A 23,790-nucleotide genomic window follows, 5' to 3' on the forward strand; every position below is an offset into this window, starting at 1 on the left:
GAGGGAACAGTGGAGGGCTGTACTACAAAGCAAGTTTAGCGAAGTCAGTTTATTTTGTGTAAGCCGGCTAGAAAAAAACCTCAAGCCCCAGTTGGAAATGAGTCTCAGATGGTGGTTATAAACTTTGTTAACCAGGTTATCTTCTTCAGACTTTGCATGTTCATATGAAATGGGGCATTGAATGTGTCATGTGACACTTCTGCACAAAATGGACCAATTATGTCCCACCTATTTCAGTAGGTTTTAATGAAGAACAATAAATACTGTGCCGTAACTGATCAAAGTGAATATATATTTACGTGGAGGCCTAAACATGCTTCAGGAAGCTTTTTACTTTCACAGTGAATGTGGAATTGGATCTAAAATGGTATCGTGTCTTTTAACCCTTTGATGCACACATGGGTCAAGAGATACACATTTTCCATTGAATATGGGTCACATTCTGTGTATCAAAGTGTTAAGGATGTGAAATCTGGTTGATGTAAATCACTGAGAGGTGAAGAGGCAAACACATGCCAGCACACTGCTACGGTCCTTCAAATGTCTTTGAACACAGGAAAGTTGGATGTAATTCAGGCAACACGTGGCAAGTGCCCTTCAGAGAATCAAGCGCTGAAAGTGACAAAGGTTTTCCAAAGTGTTTGAAGTTATAAGCCTTTTTATTCAGTGTAAAAGTCTGATCATACAAAAACCACCTGGTAAACTTTCACAGCCATGCGGAAAAATTTTGCAATGCTTGCAAACATAGAAGCCATCCATTACAACCAGTATGATGATCCAAACATTTGGCTTTATTTACAAAGTCTATCAAAGCTTGATCACAGCACAAATTTACCATATGAAAGGAAACTGGTATACACTATCAAAAAGATGTACAAACATTAAACTGCAATCTAATAATGTACCTCAAGCGTCAGTGTTAATATCAATAGATTTATAACTATTAACATAGACTTTTTTTCATTTGTATCCAAAATAAATTTTGCACCATAACCCTCTTAACTCACAATTATTTTCAGACAATAGTAATTCCAATACATTAAGTCATTTTTATCAAATATATATATAGCACCACAATATAATGGTTTAATATAATCAGGGGTGAGGAGCTATCGCATACAAAAGACCCGTGTTAGTATCCAAGAAGAAAAATTTAAAACAACTCCAGCACGCTTCCAGTCACTGCACACATCTGGCAGAACCAGTTCAGGTGCAACAGACCTCTGCAACCACAACTCAGTCCTGCTACGGAAACCCATCAGTACCAAGAAAGGATAAAACATGAATTTTTAAAAAGGTCATTTGAAATTATGAAACTTCAACTGCAAATTTAAGCCAGTTATGAGATGCGACAAAATTTGGACTCATCTAAAATTTGACTTTTGACTTTGAATAGGTGAAGGATTATGTGTGTCAAAATCATTCAAATCCAAAATAATACAAAACCAAAAATTAGAGAAGTTTGAATTTAACCAAAAGTATAGCTAAGTAGCAAATTTGACTCAGCCAAAATTAGGAGTCAAAATTTTGAAAAGGTAAATTAGTAAAAAAAAAATGTAATCAGGGTCATTTTAATGTTTTGATATACCAAGCCAAATTTATGACAGCGTAAGTAAATATTCTGAAATAAGTCAAAAATTATAGATACCGTCAAATTTGACATGATGAGCCAAAGTTAAGTCAACATTATAAGCCAAACACAAAATGCACTTTTTCTGAGTCAAAACTGTGAAATAAAACATAGTACATAATGTACTTGGAATCTTATGGATCATGTGTTTTTTCCCCTTTCTTGACATGAATGGTATTTCATACCTTCCTGATCATAGCGGAAGAGGGACAACAGACAGACTGAAGAACCAATGACAGCTACAAAAAAAAAAACCCAAACAAAAAAAAAACATGCTCTACACAACATCGCCACAAAGTGTTCAGTTACATGCATTCAGTTGATCAGTGCACCTAAACCCAAAACGACTCATCTCCAGCTACTGATGCCCCAACACTCTAGATGCACAGCTACCGGGCGATGGAGCTTTGGGGATTAAGGTGAAAAAAGAAAGTTTAATATCTACAAAGTGAGGTGAGAAACTAAAGATTTAAAACAGTGTTGATTGTGCATTTGATTACTTCAGGTTAATCTAGAGGAGGGTAGCAGCAGTTAGTCCTTAGAACAGTATTTTTTTTTTGTACTAAGATATTAATGCAGTTTGGTCATGAAGTACTTTAATGCTTCTTTCTGCCCTCCAACATTAGAGAATAACCCCAGTGAAAGGCCCCGACCTGAAACCTGTCTGCTTCAAATGATTGTGAAGCACTGTCTTTTATTGCTCATTTAAAAGCTTACTGTTTCAGCCAAGCTGTGTCCAATCTGATTAGGAGACTAACTGGAAAGGAAACTGGTAGAAAAAACAGAGACAAAAGTAAAAACCCAAAACAATCTTGGATCTTGGAAATCAAAAGGAAATGTATAAAAAGCAGCTTAAATGAGAATTGTTTTTTTTTTGTATCATCACTCAAAATGATAAACTGAACATGAATACACAAAAAATGTGGACAAAAATACACAAAACAGTTAGTGAGATAAGACCTTTGCTGTTTGAATGTATGGAAACTATTAAGTGCCATAATAATTAGAATTTAAAAAGCACCTCCCTAAAACCTACCCACAACTTAACACTTGTGTAGAAATTTCAGTATCATTGCAAACATCTAATTGTACTTTTGCAATTCAAAGAGTTTTGAATGTGTTTGTTTGTTTTGGTATTTTGCAATAGGCACAGGCTTTTCGAAAAACTACAACTTGAAATTAGTCTGTTACAATCCCAATTTCAGGGTTTCCACTTTTCTGACTTGAATTTTTAAATCAGGGTTTGAATGATTTATGAAGACCCTATAATTCAGTAAATGGTATACATAATAAATTGTCTGCACAAAATTCAAAAGATGACAATATATTTTTGAAAAAGAGGCAAAAACAATTCTCTCTGGCTTATATTATCTGAATAAACCCTAAAAATGTGAAATTCTGTGATGTGAGTTCTTCTATTTACATTTTTGAACTTTAGAAAAATGAAACTAGAAAATTGGAAGTGTCAAATTTTTTAAAACCTATGTTGAAATATTTTTTCTTGAACTTTTTTCGCTCAAATTCAAATAGAGAATTATTTAGAAATATTTAGATACAGTATCTACATTTTCTATTTAAAAAAACATACAATTGAAAAAGATGGTATCAATAATAATTGTACCACTTCACATTACGCAATGTAAATTTCTGTCAAGTTTCAGAATTTGATCCACCTAAAATGATCTCAAGTAAGTGACATCAATTCATTGTTGTTGTTTTTTCCAGCACCAAGTGTTCAACAGTGGTTATATTTCACAACCACGTCTTCAGCTGGCTCAAAAAATTGTAGTTATTACAGCACTCCTTCGCTTCCACAAATAAATGCACGTGATGACATTGCCTTTGAGCTTTTCAAGCCCAGCTGTTTCAGACTTGTAATTAAAACCTTTATGACCATAAAAAGAAACACAAACTTCCTGAGAATTGAATCATGAACCTTACTGGTATAAAGAGAAATTATGCATCTTTTACCATCAGCGACAAGTTTAAATCTGCTCTTCATTTCAATACAGTCTTCGGCCATACAGCGAGTATTCTGTATGAACCCTTTGCTCACAAAAATCACAGTTATACAATACCATTTTGTTAAATTATCTCATGTTAATTATATGAATGTAGTGATGATGACATTTGTGGGTGCTATAAATTTTATTTAAACGTAGTAAAATAATATGGGATCTATGATTATTGCATAATGTTCAAATTAGAAGACTACCTCATGTGCTCTGATAAAATTCTTCCATGTTTGGTGTCTAGTCTTCAAGTGGATCATTTTTAGGTAATCAATATTTATTTGCATATGCCAACACACTGCCAGTCTTTTTCACACTCTTGTTTTAGCTAAACGTGGCTAGCATCAGGAGGTAGTATATAAACAGCTGCAAAAATCTAGCTCTAGTAGAATGAAAGGAGTCTTGTCTTTTCCATTTCTGATTTGTTACTCCATACTGTCATAGTTAGGAATAATATATATATGTGTGTGTGTATTTTTGCCACTTTTAGATTCTGTCGTCCTATTTGAATGCTTTTCTCAGAGACTAATGGAAAAGCAGTGCATCGTTTTATGTTTCATTATTAACAGCAAAAACCTGTCTTTCTGTGGCTCAGGTGAATCATAAACTAGCTTGCATACATATGGCTCTGACATGAGAACAACCTAAGCACAAAAAAACCCACAAATGTTTTGCATATTACCCAAATAAAATATCTTCTTTCTGAATAAAAAACAAAACAAACTGCTCGATCATAAGATTGTTTACCCATTTCTCCTAATATTCTCCTAACATGCTAGAAGCCAAGCCTCATATTTTCAATAACAGAAGCTGAATTTGATGCTACAAATGCTGACCGTATGGAGTCCCAAGTGTGCCACATACATTCCATTAATAAAAAAAAAAACTAAGTAAAATAAAAATCAGCAAATCTGCTTACTCATTACTGTATTTCCTTAGTCTTATGTGTGTCTAACATTACATAATTAAATTTTAAATTAGAACTGCCAAATTATGTGTCAAAATGATTTTTCATTTTACTTTTTTGTTATTCAATATAATTACAACAATCTGTTACAGACATGTACGCAGTGTTCTACTGAAAAATTACACAAACTCTGAATCACAAAGCGGCAACAGCCGTCTGACTGGTCAGAGGCCCATAAACATGGGACAGCTGGAAAGACACTGTATTGCTTCTTTGTCAGTTGTTGTTGTTTACATGAACATATACTATTCTGCTTTCATTTAAGCCAGAATAAGGAAACAGAATTCCAAGTATGTGTGTAATGTAATATGCCTATGTATGCATTATTTGATCCATTAAGTTTTTTAAAGCGTGTTACTTGATTATGATTTAACACTGAATCAGTCTACCACTATTCTGATGGCACACTGCAGACTCCATATAAATAAAGAGGAGTTCCAAATGGAACTTTGAGTGTTTATCCTCCTCTAAGTACAAATACAGCAGACATGGGCCAAAGCACATGGAAACCCTGTATCTGAATCACTGCTGTAGTGCATCAGTGCTGCACCCACAACATTTGACCATGCTGTATAGTTGGTCAGTTGCGTTGTCCACATCTGATTAGACTTAAGTTCCTCCCTAACTATAGCTACATCAAAATGCACATACTGTAGGGCTGAACAGTGGGAATAACATGACAGAGTGCACCATATCATACCAGTAAGGTTTCTCTTTTATACAACATACTCTGCTGCTCACTTACAATCACTCTATGCCAATTTGGTTCTCATTCAATATTTTGTTTAAAACGAAGGTGACAGTTCTATGAAAAGTTTTTTTTTTTTTAAAATCTCCACAGCTTTATAATTCCTGTTCAACATTACAGCACAAAGACCCTCAAATATTCACAATGATAACTTGTGCATTTCTGTTATTTTATCATACATTTTTTTGGCCTCATCAGCATTGCTGAATTCTTGCAATTACTAATCCACATTTAATGGTATCGTGGTATTTCTAGTTGTAATAGGTCCCTCAAGCTCCACATTAAGCTTTAAAAACCACCCAACACTGTTACTTTATTTGATATGTGCTCTCTGGATTAAGCTTATCTTGGCTAATGTAATATATAGTAACCTACGAACAGGGTTAGTAGCTGGACCGTGAAGAAAGTATTTGGTAAAAGCCACAGTGTTCAGGGGTTATACAGCTCAAAATGAGGACATAAACTAGATATTCCCAGAGTAACCACTTGACAGAGCTGAATGTTGTACATTCAGGATGTACAGACCGTACAGCATTAGGGAAAGCTGAATGGAATGTGCAAGAGGATTTCTGCTATTAATATGTGAAAAGCAATAGTGAGGGCAAGTCAACATGATGCGTCACTGTTTAAAGCTGCGCGGACTGAAAAAATGGAAATGTAAATACACCTCGCCAATGTCTTTAAAGACCCTCCCAAAGGGGCCTGGTGCAACGTAAATGTGAAAAATAAACAACTAGTTAATTAAATGATTAATTAGAGAATCTATCAACAATTACAATAACCGATAAAGAATTCATCAGTTCGCAAGAGTAATAGGTTATTCTTCTGTTTTATATCACTGTAAACTGAGTATTTTAAGACACAGACGTAACAAGAACTGTTACTTTGGTATCAAGTCAACGCCCAAACTGATAGGATGGCAGTAATTGTTATTCTAATGTATTCAAAGTACTGAAAGTACTGTGGATGCTGGAGGTACTGGGCAACAACAGAAAGGCAAGTGCTGGTGCAGCAGGAGGTCTGTTGTGACTTGTGACAAAAAACACTGTGTCATGTATTGAAGATACTTAGAGTGTGAGTTGGATGACCAGGGAAAAGTTGGACAACCAAAAGCAAGAACGCAAATGGTGTCACAGAACTTTTGGAATGAACAGAGTAACGCTACACAAACAATGTTCACAAAGGCTAAAGCAAGTTTGTTCAGACTAACATTACCATAACTTGTAACTTGAAATGGGTGCTGCTAATCACATTAGTAGGCTACTGTTCAGTCCATGAAAATATAATGTTGTGCAGGTGTTTGTGCTTACTAGCACACTAAATGTGCCCCAGGTTTTACCTGAATAATTTGTTAGAATTTTTTGTGTGAAGATGCCTTATTATTTTGGTATTGAATGAGGTATCAAGACTTGGTGAAATTCAACAGTAGCACATTTCTGGTAATATAACATCCCTACTTTGAGATTTGGGACTGTTGTTGGGACCACTAAAAATGCAACCTCTGATATTCCCCAATAATGAAAATAATCTTGTGCTAGTACACTGTTTTTCGTAAATTTGATGAAAAGATGTTGTTGAGCTTAAATTAAGTTTTGGCTCTATAATGGCAGAATCAGGAATAAATGCAGCTGTGGAAATCTTCCAGCCAATATCTGTAGAATAAAACTCCCTAAGCAAAAAGATCAATATTAGCTATGTCTGAGCAGCTCTGTACTAAGATCTCTCTTCAAATCACAATCCTTAATATCTATACTCTGCAGTTCTATTTGAATAGGTTTCCACATACTATATGAATATAATCACTTTATGAAACAATGCACATTACGTTTCCCACAGTCACCAAAATAAGCACATTAAGACAAAAACAACCCCAAAATTATTACAAAATGAAAAAAACAACATCAAAAAAACTTCAAGTACTATTAACAAAGTAAAAGTCCACCTGGCAATCTTGTTCGGGAGAAAATAAAATATACACAACTCTGCTTCTTTGCCAGCTTCTCTTTTTTTCTTCAGGCCATTCAGTGGCCGCCTTTCTGACCTGAAACAAAAACAACGAAAAAAACTAAAGACCTGGCTCAATAAATGGTTCTCACAGTTTCTACAGGTCTCTGTGCGCGGAGCAGATTATGGCAGAGGCAGGATGGGCTGATGCTGACTTGCATTCTGTGGAAAAAAGATTGTAGTTTTAGTCAGTCCTTGTCTGGTTGGATGGATCAGACAGGAGAGGAGCGAAAGCTGCAGGTGGTGCGGAAGAGAATGCCCAAACATCTATAACCCAGGCCCGACTCTGGGTGCGTTCCAACCCCTCAGACAGGCTTTTGTAAGTGATCATGTGCGCACACAGCTACAAGTTTAGAAGATTGTTCAGAAGGATGTTCCCTTCAGAATTTTTTACGAAGCATGAACTGACTCCACAAGTGGCCTGAGTCATTGGTCTGTGAGTGTAAGTCGAGGCTAGTTTGACTCTCCACACTGCTGATCCTTGCTGGGGTTTTCCAGAGGTGTGTCCTGTCCTCGATCCTTCCGCTCTTCCTGTTCTTGTGACCTCAGGGCTCCTGTTTGATGTAGTAGCTGCCCGAGCCATTGCTCTCTTGGTCTGAGGTACCTTGTGAGAAGGTAAATTCGTCCACCTCAGCTGTCTCCTCCTTCATTCGCAGGAGAGACTCTACAGGTAGGGACAGACACAGATAAGAGAGAGAACAGTGGCAAAGATGAGCCACTTGTGTTCATGCAATTTAAGCAAAATAGAGAAGGAATCTTTGTTCCATGTGGTAATGTTAACTCCCCATGCATGACAAGCATCAAGAGAACCGCTTAAAAGAAAAAAAAATTCTAATCAAATTAACCAAACATGCTCCGTGGTTGCTTAAAAGTGGAGACAAAACATTAGGAATGCCAAAACTGTAATCCCAGAAAATCAAATGAACAGTACAGTATCACTCCAGTTCTTCACTGACATGAGGACATTTCATGTGAGAACAAAGACAATGAACATGAACAAACAAAGGTTGATTCAATAGCAGAACATGCAGAACCAGCAGCTTGCAGCTCCATGGCGAGGCCCTGTGACTCAGAGGACTGTCTCCTGTTATAGACGCCATTGAGCCGCAGAAGGCTCGGTGCCGTGCCGGTTTTGTCGTTAGTGTGACATTACCTGATTTGTGGGTTTGGTGGAGGTGGGTTCGGGGCCGGGGCCGAGCAGGCCCCTGGGCAGGGTAAGGGGGTGGACTCTGCTCTTCATCCCCCGAGAAGCTGCTCCTCCTCCTGCCTGCCTGACTGAAGGGCCGTCGACCAACTGGAATCTTCCTCTCTAAACACCAAGCCAGACTCAGGTAAGCTACCAGGGGCTTATTACACACAGGGGTTCAATTCAACTAGTGTCCTCAATGAGAGATTACGTATTAGGAAGGAAAGCTTAAAAGGTTAAAGTTTAGGGTGAAACTTGTAATTTTGCTTCACAATGTTGTCACTTGCCATGATATACCCATCTGAATAAGCCCCTGGTAAGCTGTACTCAGACTGCCAGACCCAAGTAAGCAGATGCACTGTTAGCTACCAAAATCAAAGCTACAGCAACATTATCAACTCTATGCAAGTCTGTGGATGCCAATGTTCAAACGAAATCATTTTTTCCTTTGTGCTGTCCATGATGTCTGGCAAAATCAAAATTTTAAATGTAATAATTACCATAATTACAGCTAAATCATGTAAAATATTGAATTTTCCTTTACATTTGTCTTGATTTTGGCCAATTTCCTATCCAAATTACCCCTACCCCAGATTTCAATGGATATTTTTATAATGGCTGATATAATGACAAACTGTGGCAAAGTTTTCCGAATGACATATGGGAAGAGCTCTTCTGTTACAAAAAATGTAAATAATAAAAAATGATAAAAGAAATAAAACATGAAAGTAAAATGTCACTCAGCAATTTCAGTTTGAATTTTTCGAGTTGATAAAGTATGGGATGAAAATTTATATTTTAGCAGTTGTCAGAGGCCTGTCATGAAATTGACAATTAGATTGTCAGTTAAATTAGATATTAGCTACAACCTACACATAAAACTTTATTTTATCTAGTTACATTATTGAAATTCAAAAAGTACAGACATCGAAAGACCGGAAAAATAATATTGTGAAAGTTCTGGTCACACATTGCCTACCTTGGCAGTAGCTGCATTGTCTACCACTGAAATGCAAAATGAATTTTACAAAACTGAATTTGGATTTTGCCACACATTATGTGCACACAAACTGAAAATACCATTTCATTTTTTAAAAAAAATTTCATTTTAATATTGTAAACCACTGACTTCCACTTTCAGCAAAAGGAGTACCAATTTAGCACTAGCATCTGCTTTTGTGATCTGAAACTAAGTGAAGTTGTAACACCATGCCTTTCTTCGATTCCTCAAACACTAAAACAAAATCTCAAACACTACTTTGTCCAAGTGTGCAAGCTACGTGTTGAAAACTATCCCACTCAAAGGAAAAAGACACTACTTTCATCTTTTCACAGCAAGCTGCACCCATGTGACACAAAGTGTCTGATGAAAATGCGTCAGAGACACCAAACAGGTGACCAATCAGAGAGCGGCGGAGTTTCAACCACAAGTGTATCCAGTGACAGGAAGAACAGGAAAAGAAGAGGATGGAAGAAGCCAAGAGAAACAAACTGAAAAAGGAGGAAGATAATATTACTCACTTTTCTTTTGTCCTTTGTACTGTTGGGCCTTTTTCTTCTGCTTGGGTGCAGACTGTGGCATTTCTCTGTTACCTGTAAATAAGACAATAATACAGCGAAACTGTCTCACAAACTGTACACAGTGAGGTACAAGCCAAGTAAATAAATGCAATTTGGAACCACCTAAAACTGAAAACCAGCAACAAATGCATCAACTATAGAATGATCAGTCATAATATCGATACCTTTATGTGAGCTATTACAGAACCTTCCTATAGTAACTGAATCAATGTCATTCTAAAATTCATTGTTTGTACTAACAGTTACATCCAGTTGTCCCTGTCTGCTGCAAAGCATTATGTTTTTTCCCCCACAAGTATCTTACTGTCAAACTACCTGTTCATAGGCAAGTATGACTACACTCAAGCCTGTACTCACTCCATAAACAAATCCAAAAATACTATATAAAAAACCCAAGAGATCTAGATTTAGAACTGAGCTGCCAGTATTTTGAATCATGGTCTGAACTGTGTCAGGGCCATTATCAAACACATTTGGAGCACGCTGGTAAGTCTGGAACCATGTTTAGTCTGGATTATATTCATAGTTGAGAAGCTGGCTTACAGTTGAACATAGTCAACATGTGCAGGGCGACTTTTCTCTTGGTGTCGATTTGTTTATTACTCACCAATGAATGCAGCGGGGTTATGTGACGATCAGCGTACGTTTGTCTGTGAATCTGTCTGTCCGTCTGCAACATTACTCAAAAACAGACCAACGGATTTGGATGAAATTTTCAGGGAAGGTCAGAAATGACACAAGGACCATCTGATTAGATTTTGGCAGTGACGCGGCTTATAGTTTGGATCCAAGGATTTGTTCAGGATTTTCCATTGCGAGATATAGCGGCCGGCACAGCATTGCCATAACCATGACAACAAGTGAACACTGTGTCAGTTACCTGCATCAATTCACTGGACCCGCTGCATATTTCGGTCATGCAATTCAGTGTCTGTACTACATAATGTACGCATGCACAACACATGCCTGTGCTCACGCAAGGCAATTTTGTATTTATTTAGTTAGTCTGTGGGGCACTCTATATTAAATGGCCAGATTCTATGTTGCCGTGATTTCTGAATACACAAACTGAGGAATGAACTGTCTTGGCGGAGTACTACACTCTCTGAGTGCTTTTCTTGTTTATCTTTTTGTCTATCCTTCTCTTGTCTGTCCCTCACCTGTTTTCTGAACTGAGCTGCGATGTTTAGTGGCCAAATATAATCACTTATGAAATGTTAAGAGGTCATGTCACTGAGAAAATTTGATGAACGCAGCTTTCTACATCTCCAAAACTAATTGAAGTTGCTGTATGTATATTTTTGACTGAGCAGATTTTGTCATATTTCCAGAAGACCTATAATACATCTATGAAAGAACCAAAATGCATGACTGTTTTTTGTAACAAAGAAGCATGGGTTTCAATGATTTCATCATAGAAAATTCAGTTATATGCATCATTGGAAACTCAGCACTACCATAATATACATTGTCTGTCCAAGTGTATGTAAACGTTTGTTCACGACTGTATTTTATGGCCTAAAAACTGACAGCACCCAGGGATTGTTCAATTATGGTAAGACAACAGGTTTTAACTCATTTAATTCTTTTAGTACTTCTCACAAGGTTCTGGAGAGGATACTTAGTAATGCTGCCATTACAGCTTAAACAAAAACCTTGTTTGAAGAATTGAAACAGTTTCACACCTGACATATAGTTTAGTAAATTTCATCTAAACCAAGGAAAAGATACAATACATTATTCCAAGGAGTGTAGTCTGACTCAGTAAATGTGTCTGCCATTGGTCACACATTTCACACGGCTTTTTCCTCACCTTCCACTATCTGTCACAGTGTTCCCAAAATCTGCTTCACTATGGGACACAACAGGAACCACCTCTAGTCTAGGAACCTACCACACAAAGTTTTTGTTGTGGATTTGGACTGTGCGGTAACGCAGTTCTGCAGCACAAAAAAGCTGTAATGGCACATATAATCATACTTAACCTTTTGGTTTCAGATGAGACCAATGACAATAAAGATTTAAGAGCATAAGCTCCAGCTAGAACGGTTTGGTAGTGCATTTATATATTGTCTATTACCTATATCATGCTAACGGGGTTAGATGTGTTAACTTACACTACACCTTTTAATCAGCATTCCTGCAGCCAGAACCTGTGACCTCTCTCATCACACTGAACCACCAGCCAAAATGTGGAGCTTACGCTGAATGTAAGTGCTAAGGCTTTGTTTGCTTTGTTCAGTGGCATCAAGTATATTCAAACACAATGGCTGTCTGGTGTCAGGTGTATGTCATGTCACTGGCATGACAAAACATGCTCACAACACAAGCAGATTTTTTTACTGGTTTTCACATGGGCGGGTATTAAGTGCCACTTGAATAAACATACAAACTCACTTATAGAGGTACAGGTAGTTTTAAGCAAGAAACAAAACATAGGGAGAGATAAAGAAGGGCATCTGCACGTACAGAACTAAGCAAGAAGTGGACAAAGCTGCCACCACATGCTAGAGAGTATCCAGCTGGTGAGCGCTGGAGGGCATACACGCATTCAAAGGTAATGTCTGCTCTCAAAGCAGTGTTCTGCTTGTGCAAATCAGTATTAGATTGGGCTACTGTCCCTTCAATATTGACCAATGAATGACCAAAAAGGTCACATTCTATTATACAGTAATGGAAATCCATCTACACACACAATACACTACCATTGCAAATGACAGACTGTGAAACTGAAAAAAACTAACGGAAAAACCTGATATGAAAAAAAGAGTTCAGATAAGGTGAATAGTTTGACTTTAGTCAACGGATCAGACTTTTCCAATAAAATATCTCAACAGCTCTGACAAAGCTCAGGAGTCAACCTAAGGACAATCACTATTATAATGACAAATTATTAGGATTGCTGCTAATAAAATGTGACTGTGTGTGTGTGACAGCTCAAATATTCAATAATATGAATATCTATTGATAATTAAGGAAGCTGCCATTCAATGTCTTAATTCTCTCTTTGAAGATGCTGTCTGCTGCGGTCAGATGCTGCAGGTATTTCTGGGTGCAAACACCCAAAAGCAACAAACTAAATTTAAGCTCTTATTGATATTTTGTCAAAACTTGGATTATTATTGGAGAGTCTCATGAATCTGACCCTTTACACATTCCGTCTTCATCAATGCACAGCAAAGTGAATGAACTAGACGTGATTAATGAATGTGACTTTGGAGAAATCTGTGTGCGCACCTCTATCAACAAAACAAAAATTAAAAAAATGCCACACAGGACATAATTCTTGCTGTAATTAAGGACCTTAAATGCTGCAAACAGTCATTAAGAAAAGACTGGTCTGTTTGCTGTCAAGTACATACCTAACTAACTAATAGCCATTCAGCTCAAATGCAAACGTGTTCTTCCTTAAGGGGCCAGGAATAGCAGCAGATCATAGCCTTTCAGAACAAACCCATTATTTTAAAACAGTCCTAAATCCTGGGGCTTCACTGTCATGGTGAAATGAACCATTTTTGCAGTATTTTGACTTGGAAAAAAAATCAAAGACACACAGAGGTGACATGTGACACTTTGACTATTTAGCTGAAAAGTGGCATGATATGGGACCTGTACAAAAAGTGCAACATATTCATAAATAACTTCAATTAACCATTAACCAGCAGTGCAATTTCAGTTTTGCAAATGAATGCTGCCTTTCTTTCAGACACCTTGTTTGAAAATACTGTACTGGAATTGTCAGCAGACAAAAGCAACTGGGGAAGCTCCTCAAGCTCCACATGGTGGCCAGTTGATTAATACAGTGTGAGGAAGTCACAGGTTCTGGCTGCTCGAAAAGGCTGATTACACCCCAAACTCAAAATAAAATGTGAGACAATGCAATACACTTGTTTGATAAAACTGACAGAGTGTCTGCCAAAATGCAGTACACAAAAAACTGCTACACAACAAAAAGTTCTACACGAAGCTTGCTTTGTAAATTTTCATTCCGGGAGCACAAGCAAGTCGACATAAACAGATTTCTGATATTAAGTCTTACACTGAACTGAACACAACCATGTACTGAATGGTTCAGGACCAAAACATTGTTGGTCATTACTCCCTTATAGCCATGGCTACCAAACCATAAATGTACTCTTGATATGTTTACTATGTCGACAGTTGACAAACAGCAGATGTTCAAAACTATAGTTTAGCTTTTAAAAATCCTGTTTGATCACATATATCTCTATCATAAACTCCCGTGGGTGGCTATCACACCACCACCAACTACACTTAAACAGAGACTCTCCTTTTCTGGCAGTTTTGGCTCAGTGGTTTAGTCCACATCAGAGGGGCACTGACAGCTTTTACATCAGTCTAGATGAACTACACACAAACCGGGCATACATCGCAGCTTTATATTTAAGCAAGCAGGCATGAATGGAACCTTCTTCAAGCTCAGAACAAATTCTGTTATTTTGATGTTCTGTGTCATTTAAATAATGACATAAGCTGACATTTTGTCTTCATTGTAGCACTAGAGGCAGGAGGATGAAGTGCATTATGTTCTTACTTTGAGAGGCAGGGGGTTGAAGCTGGTAGCCTGTCAGCTGACACCAGCCCACAGGGTAAAGGTCAGGTGACTCACAGTCCACCCACTGATCATATTCGTCCTCCCAGCCGTCAAAGTGTATCCTCAGTAGCCGGTGCACAATTCTCGTCACTGTGGCAACACACACCAGCCGCGGCTCCATCAGATCTACAGCTTCCAGCTTCATGCCTTGCCGGAAACCGTGATTGGGAACCTCCTAGAAGGTGCAAGTACAGGGGATGCTTTTTAACTATTCCAGTAGTTAAATCCCAAATCCTATTAAAAGACATTAGAACGCACACAAAGCTGATTCACAAATAAAGTTGATGAACCAAAATTAAAACCTACCTTGTTAAAGAGCCTGACAGGAGCAGCTATTGAACATGTTTCTCTGAGGTAGTCAAACCATTTAAATGGCAGTTTAGTGTACCCTGAGGAAGAGAGTCAGTGTTCAGACCATAGGCAAACCAAATCCAACCAATAGTTTAGGCTCTGTAATACTCTAATGAGAACAAACATTCAATTACATTTCTCATAAGCTAATTGAAAAAGAACAGGAGTGTACAGTACCTCTAGGGGGTGTAAGTTCAATGCTGTTGATTTCACAAAAGCCAACTGGAAAGATGGAGGGGGAGGTGCCGTGGTAGCAGAACCAGTCTGATCCATCCACTGCCTCCGAACCGTCGATCCCGATCATGAGGTACCCGTCCGCCAACACCTACACACACAGCAGAGAATGGCTGAAGACATTCTAGACCAGTGAAATGACTGCATTTTAAAAATCAAAACAAGAAATAATCCTTCTGTTACTCTGTCGCTCATCACAAGACATTACTGTGAGATCAGAAAGACACTTGCCTTTCTTACAGTGGCTACACATATAGCTGAGAGGTTGAGGGGGTCAATGGCTTCTAACTTCATCCCATCTCTAAACCAATCCCCACTCTGGTCCACATCTTTCACCTGAAAAAGCATACAGGTAGGAAGGCACACCAAATTAAGGATTATTATCATCATTATTATTATCATCAGGACATCTTTGAACACTACAACTTTAGGAAGTTATTAAGGTACTGTAGAAAGTAGTCATGGAGATGCATCAATAATAACTCAACATAAGTTTTGAGAGCCTACTAAGCCTTCAGGTCAATTCATGCAACTGAAAAGGTCCATGCAACGTAAATTTCATTATCTGTTGTAGTCCATGACGGTCTGCATGGACCCGTCTTTAAAGAGTTGTCATCGAAGTGGTCACTGTCAGACTTTGGAGGTGTTTTAATTTGTACATACTTGATGTTGACAGTATACAAACACAGTGGGAGCTTCTAATTCTCCAAAAAATCCTGTGCTATGTCCGTAGACTGTGCTTGGGGCAAGAAGGCAACCAACTACCATCTGCCTACAGCTGTAGGCTAATTCATGGCACTCATCCTCCTCAGAAACAATGTAACATGGTGCTACAGTCCATTCTGTAAGCAGCTGCTGTTCTGGAAAAAGTGCAAAGTCATAACCAGTCTTTTCGAAACATCCACAGAATCATAGTGTGTTTTATCAGTGTTTGGCATAAGTGATAGTACAACCGTCATTACAGCTGACTGACTTGTGCCTTTTTTACAATGAAAAGAGCTGCATGCTCATCCACTGGCAGCTTTTAAAGTCTAAATCAGTCAGCGCACAGGAAAACTACTTGTCCTTCACTCATACATTACAATGAAAAGCACCATACAGCATCTGATGAACGGCAGGTCTTTATCTTCAAATGCATTTTAACTAATCTAAACCAACATGCTATTATTAGGCTGAAACAATCCAGTAATTCCCACACAGGATTTGTTAATGGTAGATGAGGTTATATCAATTAACAGTGTGCTCTCATTTTGAAACACAGGTAATGGACATTGACATAAGCCCCTGCTGTTATTTTGTTCAATATTGCTCCCCTTACTCACTGTTAAATAATCAGAAATGACCAGACTGCGTTAAAATTCGTGTAATTAAAATCTACACATAATCATTTATTGATAACCTACATGTTCTTATCTAAAATTGTAATTATATAAACAGTATTTCAGTATAAATACACTGGGTGATTTGCAACTGACAAGGACTGCTTATGACTCAGCTGTCAGTATGCTAAACTTGCTCATGTTTGGGATTAAGGACTTGGTGTGCTTGTTCTTGATTCAAAGAATTAAAAAGAAAGAAATACAATACAAAAAATACAGACTCATGTTTAATCAGAATTTTAGATAACTTAATTACACAAACAGGGCCCAGATCTGTAGTATTAACAGAACAAGTCAAATCACAGGTACAAGACTTGTTTTTTCCACACTAACACTTTGGAGAGTAAAAACATTTTTTACTTTCATTACCTTCTGGAAGAGTGGTGCAGGAGCATCAACCTGACCTTCAGTTTTCTTTGTAATATCTGAAAAAAAAAATTGACAGAAGTGATTTATTCCTGAGGTAATGATCCTACAGAAATATATAGCCTAAAAAAGAGCTTTCTGAGCGTGACTTTGAAAGGACAAACCCACAGACAGGTGGAGCTGAAGAAGAGCTGGGCTTCAGTTCACACTGACTGACAGATAAAAAATTATTTGATCACTCAGAGTAGGAGAGAAACATTCAGCTCAGATAAAGCTGCATTTCACAGAATCAAGCATAGCAAATCTATTAACACAATCAGTAAGGTTCTTTATCATTTAGGATTACCTCGTAAACAATTAATATGTTGTACTTCCCAACATTTCTGCTGCTCTGAACTGTACTACAGGGTCGTCTTAATTGTGTCACACTCACTTGTTTTTAACTATTTATCTGTGACAGTATGCACAAACTGCTTCACTTGATTTTAAAATGTTATTTTTAATGGGAGATTTGCTCGTTTTTTGCCAACACCAATTGCAGTTTATTGACAGTACTACTAAGGATAATCAGTATTTACATATTTTTAACAGCATACATGGATTCATGTAATCACTGTAAAATCATCAGATACAACATTTAATAGGGCATTCCACTCATTTTATATACAAGTAGAAGCTTATGTATCACTACCAGTGAATAACATTAATTTGTGAAACCTTTGGCTTTCTCAAATTCAAGAAAATATTTAATGATGTTACTAAGGCTATCTTGGTTCAGAAATTACAAATTTCTAAAAGATAGCCTACAGAAAAATGGACATGTCTAACACAAAGACTATCAAATAACAGATTAAATTGAGTTTGATGTGAATGGGAATGGAGTGGAGAGCCACAAATAGGGTAGGAACATCAAAATGCACTCGCAAGACACTGTTGTTTCATCTTCTTGCAGAACTTATTGATAATAAGAAAATTACAGAATAATCCTCTATCCTTTAAAGGCTTGTTATTTCATGAATCACAACTGGCTACAAAATCTATTTCTCACAAACAGCAAAAACTACCAGCTAACTACATAACAGTAACAATGTAGATTCAGCATTTAGTAAATTTAATAAATAGTGCTCCTTCAGTGTTCATAACATTCTGCTTATCCCAGAATTTGTGGTGTATATTAGGTATCAAAAGGAAATAAAGTGCTGCTAGATTTGCCTGAACCTACCTGATCGTTTGAAGCGGTGTCCAATGCTTCGTGACCAGCCGATATTATGGATAAGGGGGCTGTACATGTGGCACCAGAAGTCATCTGACCCGTCCTGGCTCTCCTCATAGACCAGCCTGAGGCGACCTCCGATAACCTGCTCCACCAATGCAACCCGTGTCCGGCACAGGTAGTTCTTATCCACCACCTCTACCCGCATTAGCTTCTTAAAGGGGAACTGCATGTTCTCATGTACCTACAGTGAAAAATTTGTGATGAAACAAATACGAAAAATAATACGAGATGAAAAAAAATGCTTCGGGTTTTGCATGAATGGAACAGTTTGCACTTACGTAGCACATATTAACCTTAGTTTTTACCCTTTGATTGACAACATGGGTCAAACGTGACCCAAATCCAATGGAAAATCGGTATCTCCTGACCTACACTGCACATCAAAGGGCTTAAGAACTTTACAGTATGTTTCTCTTTCACATACACATTCATACATCAAGAGTGGCACAGTTGCTATTGGGAGCAACTTGGGGTTCTGCGTCTTGCACAGGGACGCTTTGGTACATACAGGGAATCGAACTAACAACCTTGCAAGTAAGTTAGTAAACAACGCACTCCATCACCTAAACTGTAGTCGTTAAAATTTACAAGCATTCTCTTGTCATAATATCTGGACATGGAAGTTGTCCATTTTAACAAGTATACACATTTTACCATGCTGGCCTGCTTGCCTAGGCAGAAATGTGCCTCACCTTGGTATTAAAGTCAGGCGGCAGTGTTTTAGCTCCAGTGAGACGCTTCACAAGAAAAGCTTTCCAGTTAGAGTACTTATGCTGTATACCTGCAAAAGGAGATTACAGAAATAAGAGCGACAATTACTGCCAACATCCAAGAACACCAGCAGCTTCAATAACAAAACTGAACAAGTTTGGCACAACACTCACTTTTTGGAGGTACAAGGGGTTTACCACTAGAAGCACACCATCCCACTGGGTGTACCTCAGGGATACAGAGATTACACCAGAAGTCTCTACTGGTGTCATTGTCAAAGCCCTCATACCGCAGAAGAGCCTTGAACCCTGCAGAGTAACAAATAAACACTTTTGAGGTGGCTTTTTTCCTCATCTTGAAAGCAACAAATAGATAAAATAATCCACCATTCTAGGTCTTTTGCTTGCTCTCTTCTGACTTAAGTTACTATTTCAAAACTACAGAAGAGGTTGAGGTGGTCATCAGTCATCACTGTTTGAACAGACACAGGTATTACCTGATTTTACTAGCTTTTATGTCCTCCCTTGTTTAAGTACTTCAATATTAATAAAAATGTGTTATGAAAGTACTTTGGAAAATGCTACAAGAAATTTCACATTTAATCTATTCATTGTCGCAAAGATGTTACAATGAACAGAAAGTAAAATGCTGGCATGGATACAGTGCAGTTTTTTAGTCAGATTTTGAAACATTTTGAGAATTTAAGTATACCAAAGCTCTTTTTTACCATGTAGCATTGGATGACATTGGACCGACAAGCAAACTGAATCATTTGATTATTATATTTGATACTGAGGACAATGGAAAAACCTGATGATTATTAATTAAGTCAATTATATTCAGAGGACATCTGAAAGCAGCAAATGATGGCCGGACTGCTGTACAACATTTTAAGACTAGAAACAGAGAACGGACAAACAGAAAACTAAACAATCAGACAATGTAAAATAAAATACATCTTCTGACCCTCTCCCTCCTGTTTACCCTGTGATGCGCACAAGCTCAAACAAGCACAGGACACACTGGAATAGTGCTGTGTTAATTGGTCCAAGCCTCTCTGGTTGTTTCCCATTTACAGAAACAGGACTGTGTATGAACTCTGGATTCCATTTTTAAATGCATACATAGGACAGACAGGGAGTGGACCGTGTGCAAATATTCACTAACTTGGACAGTGTATTGGACGAAAATCACTTTACCATTTACACTTCGAAAAAAAAAGTCCATGATCTTCTAAATTTGCTGACAGTGTTTTCTTAGTCTTTTGTAAATTATCTTATTATGCAATAGATTACCTATACTCTCCGACCCCCCTCATCCCCACTCAGTCAAGGAAGATGGCCAACTCCTTCTGAGACTGGTTCACTTGTGTTTTGTTTTCTGTCGTTCCTGGTACAGGGGAAGTTTTTTGGTTCTTTCCCACTGTTGCCAAGTGCTTGCTCAAAGGGAATCCAAAGGGAAATTTGGATTTGTTTGGTTTAAAATCTGTAAGGTCTTTACCTTACTATATGAAGTGTTATGAATTGCTGCTATATAAATAAAATTTAACTGAACTGAATTTATAATTACTAGATGAAAGCGTGTATCTTCCAAAGGTATCCACATTTTGAAACACAGTGGAAGGATATGACTGGCACAGGAAGTAATGTGTAGGGCTGTTGCCAGGACAACAACAAACATACATGACTTCCAGGACAACAGCACCCACTTTTGACCAGCTCACACTTCTAATGTCAAATATTCATTTTGGTTGAACTTCAGACTGCATTCTTAAACAGAGAAAGGACAGTTCCACTATTGACAGGCAGAATCACTAACCTTTCATTCATATTCACTGTGTATATGCAAACATAAGTATGTAATAAGACCTTGAAAACTGTAGGCATTAAAGATTCTAAACACATTTAGTAAGTCAAAATAAAATTAGTGGAAGAGTGACGTGTTATACAGTGGGAGAGTTTTGCCTGGTGTAATCATTAACAGTGAAACAGAATGCATTGTGCAGAATGTCAATGTGTTTATTTTGCATGAAGTTTGCATGTGTTTGTTATTGGGAGAAACATACTTATCAATATCCTGAAGTGTGATTTCAACTTTATCAACAACGTCTGCCAGTAATTCAGTGAAAAAAAAATTCCAAACAAAAGGACCCAGAAACATAAGGCTCTGACATAGCCAAGACTTTTAGAGATGATTTTGGCTTTCATTAAGTATAGTCTTACCTGCTAGCTTTATAATTTCTGCTATCCAGTACACCTTAGTGGAGAGGTTGGTATCTGAGTTAAGCACTTCGATCCTCACTCCTTCCTCTATGTCATGCCAGCATGTCCCCATAGGGGCCTGAGACAGAGAAGAAACAGTCATATCATTAATGAAAGCATCAAATCAGTAGACATCATCTACAGAACTCAAACCTGTACTCACGTGTTTGAAACAGCTGACTGGAGCTCCGACTGTGTTATTGCTACAGATATACCTCCCCCAGTCAAAGCTCTCTGCAGGGACCACTGACAAAGATAACAAGCAGTGTAATGATGGAGTATTCCTTAACAAGTCGCACTATTATCCCATTACCTATCATGACTGTTTCTGATAACCTACCAGCTTTTGTTTTGGCCTGGTTCTGCTGACTTGCTTGGTACTGGGCATAAGCTGCCAACTTTGCCATTAGAGGCTGTTTTTGTAAGACTTTTGCCTTTTTCGTTGGTGGTTTGCCCTAGTAAAATCAAAGCAGACATAATGTTTGTGGAGCTGCATAATTATCATAGAAAATTGGAAGAGTATATCTATAATGTATTCACCTGGAGTCTTGCCAAGATGCTGGCTTTTTTGGAATTTGAGGAATAACTCCTGGAACAGGACACGCTGCAGAAGCGCTTGGTTTTGGAGTAAAAAGCATCTCGGACTCCAACCATCCCACACATCTCACAGGTGGCTGCAAAGAAGGGACCACAAGACAGTGACAAATAAAAAAGTTAAAATCATCAGACTACAACAAGCCGGCAAATTCTTCTACTGCCCACTCACAAAATTATATGTTAGCAACACACACAAAGCATAAGTTTCAAATACATTACTGACCCATTCCAGATTTGCCATCAGGATAGGTGTAGACTTGACCATTGTTCTTAATGATCGGCAGGCTAGCAGGGATGGAGGGAACCACCTCATCCTCACTATCCTCTGAGCTGGAACTACTGGTAGATTCCTCGCTGCAGCTGTCATAGCCATCAAACATCCCGAACGAGTCTCGCCGCTTACGCTCTGAACGTGGGGTGCGTTCAGCCTTAACAGACAGGAAAATCATAAAAACAGAGTCTAAATGAATGACTGTATGATGTTAATAAGTTTTTAACTATTTAAGTTTTTTAAATACATTTTATACATTATAGATTACTAAAAATGTCATGTTCTCAGTATTCATTTTGGTTTCTGCAAACCAAAACTAATTTCACTGCATTTTTGCTTCAAAATAAATAAATATAATAAACAAAACATGTCATTATCAAGAGCGTTGCAGAATATTTTTGTCTAGTCATTAATCAAGCAATTGACTTTTTATTGCAGCTCTAAAATACTTCAAGAAAATATTCCATTATAATTTTGCTCTCGAAATACTCTGCTTTCCACGATAGATCATTCATAGTCTCTTATATTCTCATCTGACCTGGAGAGTTGGTCGTGGAAGCTAATTTGGAATTACTATTAAAAGATAAGCTATATCGAGATATGACGCATCATGAAAATGTGAAAATCTTCTAGTCTTGCTGAATAGTATTACAGTATCCGGAACAATGTTAAATGTTTGGTGTTGTCATAATCTGCTTACTTCCTCTTTGGAGCATCTCAGGTGAAACTTGAACTGGTTGCGCTAACATTAATTATTTACTAAAATATAGTATTGAAGAAAAACAGTGTAATCACCAGCAAGTACGTTCCAAATGGCATTTTATATGCGTAAAATGAAAAAGCTAACTAATATATATGCTGGAAAAGGGGGGCGGCCTTACAAAAATAGCACCGTAAGCTAACTAGCACAGCAAGCTAGCGGAAAACCTGTTTTTCCAGTTTTTACTCACAAAAGCATACGCATTTTTCATTCGAGAAGCAAAGCTGCCTCTTTCCGTGTATAGTTGAAATAAATGTAAGCTTGTTTTATTCCTACCTTTGAGGGTTTTTTTGGAGAGTTCTAATATTTAACGCTGGTTGAACCACTAGCTAGCTACCATAAACAGATAACAACAAAGGAGTGCTAGCTTGAGCAAATCCTCTGGAGTCGGAGGCTCGCGGCCCAAAAATGTTTCAAACTCACTCACCAAATCCCTTGTGTCTTCCATCAGCCCTTCATATAGATAGCGTACTAGTTAACTTTGCTCCCCAATGCAAATACAGCCTCTACGCTGGGGACAGATTTGGCTGTGAAACACTAAAGTCTAAATGAATACTACCAAGCAGGATATCAACAAATTACTTTGCTGCTTCTGCGCATGAGCGAGCGTAACCTACTTTCACGTGATTGGTCAATCCCAAATGGAGGTCATCGACCGATGCAGAAACAAAACAGTGAACTCCGCAGAGGAGATGAATGAATGAATAAAAGCTGTCCATATGACTGATCGTGTCAAACCGACACCGATATAAATTGATGGAATAATGACTGCAAAACTAGTAGTTATATAAAAAGTTACAACTTTCACTCGGCTTACAAAAAATACTGGGACTTTGAGCAA

At 37.8% G+C, this 23,790-nt stretch overlaps 1 protein-coding gene across 2 annotated transcripts; it reads right to left on the minus strand.

Annotated features, from left to right (window-relative positions):
• Nucleotides 1–640: 640 nt before the first annotated feature.
• On the minus strand, nt 641–23,542 carry mbtd1 (mbt domain containing 1). 2 transcript variants are annotated; one of them, XM_023288989.3, is made up of 17 exons: nt 23,377–23,542; nt 22,142–22,346; nt 21,862–21,995; nt 21,662–21,776; nt 21,485–21,567; nt 21,283–21,400; nt 19,234–19,368; nt 19,042–19,130; nt 18,296–18,530; nt 17,077–17,132; nt 15,560–15,664; nt 15,272–15,419; nt 15,050–15,132; nt 14,684–14,918; nt 10,069–10,140; nt 8,515–8,670; nt 641–8,025 (listed from the first exon to the last, which is right to left on the minus strand). In XM_023288989.3, the coding sequence occupies exons 1-17, from the start codon at nt 23,395–23,397 to the stop codon at nt 7,907–7,909; spliced, it is 2,109 nt and encodes a 702-aa protein (XP_023144757.1). In that variant the 5' UTR covers nt 23,398–23,542; the 3' UTR covers nt 641–7,906. The 2 variants fall into 2 exon arrangements, with proteins under 2 accessions (XP_023144757.1, XP_023144774.1); XM_023289006.3 differs by lacking the exon at nt 8,515–8,670.
• Nucleotides 23,543–23,790: the final 248 nt, after the last annotated feature.

Source organism: Amphiprion ocellaris, chromosome 18, assembly GCF_022539595.1.
Source record: "Amphiprion ocellaris isolate individual 3 ecotype Okinawa chromosome 18, ASM2253959v1, whole genome shotgun sequence".
In the NCBI taxonomy this organism is placed as follows: domain Eukaryota; kingdom Metazoa; phylum Chordata; class Actinopteri; family Pomacentridae; genus Amphiprion; species Amphiprion ocellaris.

Excerpts from the sequence above, each read along its gene's own strand:
- mbtd1 (XM_023288989.3), bottom strand. The coding sequence starts at position 23,397 with ATGGAAGACACAAGGGATTTG. Across the intron at positions 19,131-19,233 it reads ACCCCTTGTACCTCCAAAAA|GTATACAGCATAAGTACTCT; the intron begins GTGAGTGTTGTG and ends CTCCTTTTGCAG. Across the intron at positions 8,026-8,514 it reads CCACCAAACCCACAAATCAG|AGTCTCTCCTGCGAATGAAG; the intron begins GTAATGTCACAC and ends CCCTACCTGTAG.